General features: G+C 39.7%; 1 protein-coding gene across 1 annotated transcript in view; it reads left to right on the forward strand.

The window, feature by feature from the left end:
* Positions 1 to 1,667: 1,667 nt before the first annotated feature.
* Positions 1,668 to 10,693, forward strand: part of LOC107685552 (double C2-like domain-containing protein beta) — a 129,886-nt gene continuing 120,860 nt past the window's right edge. The window contains exon 1 of the mRNA XM_016482179.1: positions 1,668 to 2,324. Within this exon, the coding sequence (XP_016337665.1) occupies positions 2,000 to 2,324 (325 nt within the window). The 5' untranslated portion in view covers positions 1,668 to 1,999. The remainder of the gene's footprint in view (positions 2,325 to 10,693) is intronic.

A 10,693-nucleotide genomic window follows, 5' to 3' on the forward strand; every position in this document is an offset into this window, starting at 1 on the left:
ATAACTAGGATTATAGAAGACTTGGCTTCTCGCCTACATTTACTGTGTACTATTTTTCTAGCCTTCACTATGTTCACAGCTATGTTTCTGTGCCAGACATTAGAATCAATAAATTAATAACCTGCACATTATCAGCATGACAAATGGTAGCAGCTGTGCTACTTTTCTTGTGAAGCACTCTTTGGAGGTAATCAAACTTTTTTTCTGCCTTTTTCTTTCTTTTTTTTTTTTTTCTTTTTTTTAACCATGAGTCTTCTGGAAGCACAAAAGAAAGGATCTCCAGAAGGAATTATGGAAATAGACAGAAAATAATGAGCTTCGCTCTCACTACGTATTTTCCACTGAAGAATTACAACGAGCATGGGGGCGACTCCTTAATTATAAGAGTAAATGAATTGCCAGGTTTTGTCTCCTAATGATACCATGTGGAAAATGGCAAACATTGGTATCTAAATTATGATCGACCATTTCAAATCATGATTAAATAACATCATGCTATATCCTACGTATATCCCTCGCCATCATTCATTATTTTCCTCATTCCTCTTCCCTTGTTAAAAGCGACACCGTCAGGCGAGAGCGCTTCATTGTCATCTTGTCTAGGTCCCTTAAGAGAGAGCATCAAGATTACTCACTGTTTTCACTATAAATCTTTGCAATTGTAAAATGTGAGAATGGCTTTTGCCTGTAATTTATCATAGCTGTAAAGCAGAGGACAGGTTGAATAGCCCCCTGCTAGTTTTCATAAAGCAACAGAGCGCTGATGCAATTTTCCCAGTAAATGTCTCTACTGTCGTTATTTGTCATGACACGGAAATCAGTTTATGAGAAGTTCATGTAGATAAGTGTTATGAATACAGTGACCCTGAAGACCACTCTTTTTTTGCCACTCTTAAAAATGCCTGAAAGCCAGCATATTAGAAAACCAAATCAAGCCAATTAGCAGCAAGTTGCTAAATGTTAACTCTTTAGCCTGTTATGCTTGAAAAGTGAAATTCTCTCATTTTTACTCATCCTCGTTCCAAAGCTGTGTGACTTGCTTTCCTCTGTGGAACACAAAATAATTGAATTAAATAAATATATATATATATACTTTTTTTGTAATACATTGAAAGTCATTCCTATTTCATGTTCTGTAGAAGAAAGAAATTCATAAAGGTTTAGAACGACATGAGGTGAAGTAAATAATATCAGAATTTTAATTTTGGGTGAGCTATCCTTTTAATATTAATACATGCACATATGCATTACACTATCTGTAAATCACGAATACTGAATTAAAATGCATTATAAATAATGAATTTCTTCTTATCTACCTTTTGCTTTTACCCCATTGTACTATTTGAATTGCTGGATGGATGTATAACCTGGCACGTGTGACTTTAGGCATTTAGCACCTGTTGCTGGTAATTGTGCTGGAGTTTAGCACATGCCGCACTCGCCTGCGACGGCGGTTCAGTCAGAAGCTAGACTGAAGGGAGAGGAGGAACACAGAGATAACCCAGCCGCTCTCTCTCTAACAGATGGACTAATAGCATAATTAAGTAGCCGCGCGCCCGGTTCCTGTTTACCGTCATGTTGCTAAGCAATGACATCAGCCAATCCCTCCGTATAATCCTGCCCCCTCCCTCTCTCTCCCTCTCTCTTCCTCTCTCCCACATGCATTCATCCCGGGAACAGTCTTAGCGTGCTGTAGTGGTCTGAGCGCAGCTCACAGGCAGACGGCATGACCACAGTGTGCTGGAGCAGCCCACAGCCTCTCATGTAGCCCACTGCTGTGATCGCAAACACACACACACATGCACTTACACATCAAGACACACTCAGTTGCTCTTCAGGGACACTAAGAGATTACCAGATCAAAGAAGATTTGACTTTTGAATTTTTTTGTATTTTTTTTATTTGATTTTCTTTATTTCTTCTTTTTTTTTTTGTACTGTTACCACCCGCCCTTTGCCGGGTTCAGGGGTGGTGGCACATCCTCTAAAGGGCTGCATGAATGACACAACGCAAAGGCGAGAAGACGACCATCAGCATCCAGGAGCACATGGCCATTGATGTATGTCCAGGTCCCATTCAGCCCATCAAGCAGATATCTGACTATTTCCCCCGTTACCCACGGGGTCTCCCCCCCACAGCTCCCCCGGCCCTCAGCCGCGCCGGCTCCCTGCGGAGCACCTCTACCAGCCAGAAGTCGGAGGGCCCGGCCGCAGACGCCAATCGGGATGAGGACGACCTGGACCAAGCCTTCGGTGCCACCGCACTCGTGGCCAGCAAGAAAGAGGAAGAGCCAGACGTGGAAGGCTACGATTCGGACGACTCCAGTGAGTAGTTTTTTCTGACTCTTTGTCTTTGTGCCACTCTAGAATTGACAACTGTTGCATCAGATTCCTCTGCCTGTTTGTTTTCACTCACCTGTATGAATGGAGCTCCATGGAATGGCAGCTCTGATTAAATTTTTGGAAATGGCTTGAATGGTTTATTTAGCATGTGATTATTTGGGTTCAGACAGACAACGTATTGAAGGGGCACGTGGGTTATGTCAAGCCTTTCCCTATACTGTGCTTTTTTGTGTTTGTTCCATCAATCGACACATCTTTAAAGTGATTCTTGTGTGCATCAGGTGCGAGTCATCCGTTCCTGTTGTATATCTATATCTGTAGAGCTCTTGTCTGTCCCAGATGTAAATCCTATTATGGACCTCTGCCTACCTCTCCGTTTGGAGTCCGGTTTTTAACCATGGCAGCCTGTAGACTAGATTAGATAGAGCCCTGCAGTCTCATGTGGTTATTTTATCATTATCGTGCTCTGTCTTAGATGGGGTTAATCCATACAGTGCCGAGCTGGACGTGTGTGTCTGAGCATGTGTGCTGGTGGAAAAACAAGTGGCTATAACGATGCAACGATGGGGTCTGGATCTAATCCCGGACGGCTTTGGCATAGCACGCAATGATCTGTTGCTGACAGATGTTAACCTTTGACCTTCATGCAAGACCAAGAGTGAGCTGCACAGTGCAAATCATTTTCTAAATCAATATTTTGTTGCTTCAGGGAAATATCTAAACATCCTTGAAATTAGATTGAATTACCTGAGAAGCAAAAACAGTCCGTTTTAGTTTCAATGCACCCTCTGTATGTTTTATTTAAAAGGAACAGTTTACCCCAAAATAAAAATTCAACCTCATGTCGTTCCAAACCTGTATGACTTACTTTCTTACGTGGAACACAAAAGAAGATATTTTGACATGAAAGTCAATGGGGTACAAAACAACACTGATCCCCATTGACTTCCATTGTATGTACCCAAAAACACTGAGACATTTCTCAAAATATCTTCTCTCATGTTCCACAGAAAAAAATAAAGTTACACAGATTGAAAACTACATGAGGGTGAACCCTTTAAGCAAGACATATTAGGATTGATGGATAATGACAACAAGCAATCTGTAGCACGTTAACTGCCCAAAGATTATCTGAAGTGCATCTTTGTCCTAGTGTAATTGCACGCTTTGCTGTCAACTGCAGTAATCAATATCAATCGCTCATACGCAACAGTCTGTCACAGGTTGACGAAATGTGCCGGCCGATATAACCAGTCCTACACCTTTCATGAGGCAGTGTAATTCATGTAGATATGCTGTATCTGCGAGTGTGATCATAAAAGCAGAGGATCGTGGGACTGCGGTCTGGTGCGCCTGTGTTTTATGATGATAGATTAGCATGGATCTATTGTGCTGTGATTCATCGGTGTGTCGCTCTAAATCATAACCCTCTTCCTGTTCTCTCGATCTCGCCCGTTGTCTGAATCACAATGCACATATTAGTTGCACAACAGAGAGACAAATTAAATCCTAACCTGACATGTTTGTTATGTGACTCATGAAATACAAATAAGCCAATTATACTAATTTGCCAGAGCATTTAATGGTTCGAACGTCTCGCGGGGAGTTTAGCAGAGTAAGTTAGAGGAAGAAAATCGTCTCTGAGGGAACAAACTTGAGGCTTTGCTAATGCAACAGATGGATTACAAGGAACTTCCACAAACATTTGGCGATGGTGTCTCTTCGGCTCTGCCGACAAACCGTTTATGAGTTGAGTACTACAGGACAGATTGCAAACAGAGCAGTCTTCTGTTTCAGAGCTTATTTAAGAGCCGGATCCAAACAAAATTGGACTTGAATTTTAGCTGAGCACTTTTGTCAGTTGCAAACATACAACTGGTTGCTTCATCAGTACATAGTATCCAAGCTGGGAAGAATTAAAAATAAAATGATGAATTCCCATTCGGCTTTGAAACCCCTTACTAAATACCACCTGTTTGTCACTCATGCTGAAAGCCTTACTGACCTCTCGACTTGATTTAAAGGGGTCATATGATGCTTTTTTAAAGATCATTATTTTGTGTATTTGGTGTAACAGAATATGTTGACATGCTTTAATGTACAAAAAACACATTATTTTTCAAAAACTGTACATTAAAGGAAAACTTGAAATCGCATCATATGACCCCTTTAACTAAACACAGATGTTTTGGGAAAAACAAGCCACTTTGACTGATGCAATCCACAAAATACCAATGAGTACCAGTGAGTAGGGCTGAACGATTTTGGAAAATAATCTAATTGCGATTTTTCACACAAACTAAAGTAGATCTGTTACTATTCTACTTTAGATTAGCTACATAGTAGACTAATGTAAATCTGTTGCTTTACCACACTAGGTAATTCAAAGTCACTGTAATAAATCTTAAAAAATCTTATCTTATCTTCACCTGCATCACTTGAAACATTGAAAAATAGCATAGAGAGAATAACTGTTATTATTATTATTCTCTCTGTGTTATCATTAAACACCGTGTCTACACTGGACGCGAGTGGCAAAATACAGTGGAACCATTATAATCAGTGACGCTGTCTACACTGGATGCGGCGAGATGCGACACGACAAAACCCGACATTAAACTGATGCCTTGTTCTATTTATGACGTACTGACACAAAGTTAAAATGATTTGCAGCAGTCGCTTTGTCGTGTCCAGTGTAGAGCTGTTGCGGCGCGACGCGTCAACTGTAGTGTCTGGTGTTCTGTTGATTTGTGCTACCCTGTCAGATTTTGCTACCTCCGATTAAAACAGTGGGTAGTACAATTCGACAACGAAAAATGCTACCTTGTAAAATTATGGTTTATTAACGTCTACACGTCAAACACACCTCTTTACTCTCGCTTGTCACGTGACCGTGTGTAATCGCAGCCTCTGCGATTGAAAAATTGCGTTTTTTCGTATCGCGATATTATCGCAAATGCAATTAATCGTTCAGCCCTTCCTGTGAGCTCTGTACCAGGGAGGCAGGTCCTTGGGGTTGTGTACCCCTGGTGGTTTCTATACACAGATAAGTGTCATTCCTGATGGTATTTTACAAGAACAGTCTTCAGATCTTCAGTCGAATGGGGCATTCACATCCACAGCCTTTTGAACTGACCAGCAATCATTTGTTTTGAATGGCAGGATAGTTCTGGATAGTTTTGCCTCCAAACGCACACCATTGGTTGAGCCATGTCGGGTTGATAGCGCTTCTTTGCATTTTGATAATTATTAAGGAAAGTCAAACTATGAATGGGTTTCTTACATTTGTCTCTGCATATTAAGATGGGACAGGAGAATATTAAAGGGTTAGTTCATCCAATAATGAACATTGGCATCATTTACTCACCCTCATGTCATTTCAAACTCATAAGACTTTAGTTCATCTTTGAAATATGAGTGAAGATATTTTAATGAAGCCTAAGATTTTTCTGTCCCTCCACACAGCCAAAACTTGATTCTAAGTTTAAGTCAAAAAGTTCATGACAACATTGTAAAATTAATCCATATGAATCGAGTGGTTTAATCCAAGTTTTAAGACATATGATCTCTTTATATGATGAACAGATTTAATTTAGGCTTTTATTCTTTTATACACATACAGAGAGCACATCGAGTTTGGTGAATGTAAGCTTCACATGTGAGAACCAGTGAATTTTGCCTGTCAAGCAAGCATGTTTGAGTTTTCACAGGAACCCATGAAGTCAGTTTACCATTTTAGATGTGCTCTACAATATTTATGTGCATAACTTTCATTTTTTTTTTAATTACAAATATCATCTGTCTTTTGAAGATGAACGAATGAATGAAAAGTCCTATGGGAAAACTAACACTTAATATTGAAAATAAATAGTGATGCTCATAGGGGTGTGCCATATCATAACGTCCATGATAATACCGGTATAAATTTTTACATGATAAAAAAAGTGTCATATTGCGATATCAATGATATAGCGACGCAATGACGTATGGCGGATATACGTTCCCTAGCGCGCACAACAACAGCACCACAAACCCAATAGGTGTGTTCGACTTGAAGCAGCGCTGCGCAGACTGATCAGTGTATGACATCAAAGTATCGCGAAAGCGATTCTAGAGCATATTCAAGCGTACACTCTATGGTTTTGTAATATCTGTCACATAGTTCCTTATGTGTCATGGTAGATAGGACTCTTATTATAGAATTTGATTACAGAAAAACTGTTTTGAACATGGTAATGGATTAAAACATATAAGTAACAGGCTGGATGTACATTAACCTTACATCTTAACACCTATTTAAAAAAAAACAAAAAAAACATCATAGATCATATATTTTGTCTATAGCCTATAAAACAGCAAATAGGAAGATTTCAATACATGAGGATTCTGAATAGGAATTTTTAGCGAGCCATTAAATGGCTTGATACTCGACTCGGACTCGTGACCAAAGACTCGAGACTTGACTCAGACTCCAGCAACAAAGACTTCAGACTTGACTCGGACTCCAAGTTAAAGACTTGTAAACATCTCTGCCACAAACCCAATAGGTGTGTTCGACTTGAAGCAGCGCTGCGCATACTGATCGGTGTATGACATCGAAGTATCGCGAGAGCGGCTCTAGAGCATATTCGAGCGCACACTCTTACCGTCAAAAATAGGCGAGGCGCATATCTTTAGCGAAGCGGCGCAGAGAGCCGCTTCTGGACCGCTTCTGAAACGTACTGCGGCTCTGCTGGTGTTAACACAAACATTGACTAGAGTGGCAGCGTCGGAGCCGTAACGCACTGCAAACACGTGCAGTGTAAATAATGGGTAAGTCACTCTCGCGGTATTTTGACGTCATACACCGATCGGTCTGCTTCAAGTCGAACACACCTATTGGGTTTGTGGTGGTGGTGGTGGTGTTGTTGTTGTGCGTGCTAGGGAATGTAAATGCACCATACGTCATCGCGTCGCTATATCAAGGATATAAAGAGATTGCGGCTCTGCTGGTGTTAACACAAACATTGACTAGAGTGGCAGCGTCGGAGCCGTAACGCACTGCAAACACGTGCAGTGTAAATAATGGGTAAGTCACTCTCGCGGTATTTTGACGTCATACACCGATCGGTCTGCTTCAAGTCGAACACTGCTGCTGCTGCCACCTTATGACAATAGATTTACACTTCAAATTAGGTAGTCTGTCGATGACAGTAGCTCATTGGAAAATGATGGAAAATGCCCTTCATTAAATGCTGCTGCCTGCCAGCTGCAATCACCAATAAAACGTTGTTCCATGTTTTTTTTCTATATCGTCATAAATATCGTTATCGCAAATTTTCTTGAAATATCATGATATAATTTTGAGGCTATATCGCCCACCCCTAGATGCTCGTCTGATGCATGTGGGTACAGCTGTTAGCAACCAACAGTACAGTATGTTGAACTCCAGAGATTTAATCACTGTCAGTGTTAATGTACCTTTCAGCTGCAGACAAAAAAATAAAACAGCAACTCTACAACTTTTCCCTTTTCAGAGGCAACAAAAATGTAGATTTTTTTTTTCTCTGATCAATCCAACATGACCTTCTTAGCCATGAGTAACCCGTATTATTCTATTAGAATCTGAAATAAAGATGGCCTGAGATGCACAGAGAAATTATAATATAAAGCAACTGTTTGTTTGTCAAACGGCTGTCTCACAGTTACATAAGCGATTATGTTTCAGCCTGGAATGTCACATGCAATTGCATATTTTTGTTCAGGAGGATTAGCGGTTTAAGCATCATTAAATATACTGTACCGTACCTGGTTGAGCCGTGACACATTACTCTTGCAATTAAGACAGGCCATTACTGGGAAATTGCACTAAAGGTTAATTGTTTTCTAGGTATTGGTCTGTCAGACTGAAAACAATCTTAAAGAGTTGTGTGTTCTAGATACTCTATTTGTTAGATTACATAACTGGAGAACTGGAGTTTTTTTTTTTCTTTATTTGGTTTAACTCTGGGGTGGATGGACTTTTAAAGGATTAGTTGATGACACAAAATGAACTTGCAGATGTTCTCCTCGTCATCCACTAGAGTTTAGAAAGGCAGGCTTTAGTGTTGTCAGAAAGCACTGGAATATACCCGAGGTTTAGCTGTGTTTGTGAAGACTGTGTGCTGATGGATTTTATTTCCAAATCAGTTTGATGAATTCTTAGGATGGGAGATCCACCTCTAGACCTTTTATGGCAATCCCAGAGTCACAGTCACAATTGGAGCGAGCCTGTGGTACTATACTAAGAGTGGCACATCTCAAGCTAATAGTGCCATAACTCCAGTAAGATATCACTCTCCCACACGAACAAGGTGTCCATAAAGATCAGGGAGGACACCCTCCAGCTCAATGAGGACACTGGGATATCATGTCCTTTTCTGTTTTCATGCTTCTCTTAGAAAACATGACAAAAAGAAACATCCCCTTTGTATTTTGTGTCATCATTTCAGATCAGATCCTATGTGACAGTATTTCTTAACTACTGTAATTTTGCTTCAGAAACTCAAGCAGTAGCTTAATACAGTATCAAAAAAACATACACATTACATTAAAAGAAGTAAGCAAGCAACCACCCTAAGCATCCTGCTACAAATCAGTACAGATGGTACTCAACCAGAATGAGCTTTTTACAGTATGCTGATTTGGTGCTCAAAACATTTCTAATTATCAGTGTTGAAAACTCTGTACCGCAGGATTCTTTGATGAATAGAAAGTTAAATAAAACAGAATCTTATTGAAATAGAAATCTTTTTGAAAAATTTTGATCAATTTAATGTCATGGCTGAATAAATAAAAATATTAATTTCTTTCCAAGAAAATCTGAACCCAAACTTTTGAACAGTAGTGTACTTCATAAGCAATAAACAATTTGATATGTGGTCCACTAACACACACACACACACACACACACACACACACACACACACACACACTCCCTGCAGGGAGAGCTCACTTTAGCCATTCGCCATATTGGTACATTTGCATGATAAAGACTAGACACCAAGTGTAGCATTATCTGATCTGTTTTTGTAAACTTGGATGTTAATTGATACAGAAAAGTGCAACACCAGCTGAGCCGCCCCCCAACTTAGTCCAATCAAATCACATCTGATCACAGGTTCATTAATAATGTCCCATAGTGCATCAGAGACATGGAATATTTTTTTTAAATAATGTAATTTATCAGTCTTTTCATGGAGCAATCTTAATTGTATAAATGTGAGATTAATATGAATACTTTACCCTAATTGAGAAAGCATTTTTATGTCTAAACTACATGCTCTTGACCTATGGAAACAAAGCACAGTACTTACAGCATGACAAAAATAGGCACTGTAGGAATAGGTAGAGTTTAATATTTTCTTTAATTATGCCATTTTCATCATCTAGAGTTAAATTGATCTCTACTATTATAATGCATCATCCGTTAGCAGATACATGTTATTGTAGCAGTGCCATTCTGCCACAGATTGTACAGTCAGTCCCTCTGACACATAAAGCGAAGGCACGCTCAGGTATAAGCAGGGGAGGATTTCCTGAAAGCAGGCTACAACCTTCTGTCGAATCCTATTAAAGAGCCTATCTGCAAGCTGTTTTCTAGGTGGGGCTTGGCTATGGAAAAAGCATGCTATGTTTACATGGTCAGCTCTAGAGATATATGTAAGGGATAATGTACTCTGCTTCGCATCGGGGTCCTGATCACCCTGTCGGGGTTTATTCTGAGATAACAACCGGCTGGATGTACATTATCCCGCTTATTACACTGCTACTTGCCACATAAGTAAATAATTAATGCGAAATATTAATTTGAGTTGAAATATTTGAATGCAAAGCTTCCGTGAAGACAGCAGTTGCGAGCAAGCGGCAAATTCAAACTAGACGGACATTTAAGGGAAACGGTGCAGTCAAACCACTTATTACACAACATTTCACCACAAAAATAATTAAGGCAATAAAAGAATTAAGATGAAAATGTTTTAAAACCTTACCAGTTTGTTAGTTCTCTTATAATCCATTACAGCGTACAAAACAATCGTAGCAAAATGGCAGCAGCTGCATTTGTATGAAACGAGAGAGTGTGTCCGCGATACCAGGATGACATAATTAAATAATTGTACACCATTTTGAATGGAGTTTTAATATTTTATTAGCTAAACAAACGCAAAGCTTCCACGAAGAAAAAATAGTTCAAGCAAGAGTACAGCACCAACTGCTGTTACCCAGATGAGCCTGTGTTATTAGCTTTTACGGGTTGTTATCGAGGGATAGCATACCTCGGAATGTCGCGACTGACCAATCAGAATCAAGTATTCCACAGAGCCGTGTAATAA

The sequence above is a fragment of the Sinocyclocheilus anshuiensis genome, unplaced genomic scaffold (assembly GCF_001515605.1).
Source record: "Sinocyclocheilus anshuiensis isolate Anshui unplaced genomic scaffold, SAMN03320099.WGS_v1.1 scaffold705, whole genome shotgun sequence".
NCBI lineage: Eukaryota > Metazoa > Chordata > Actinopteri > Cypriniformes > Cyprinidae > Sinocyclocheilus > Sinocyclocheilus anshuiensis.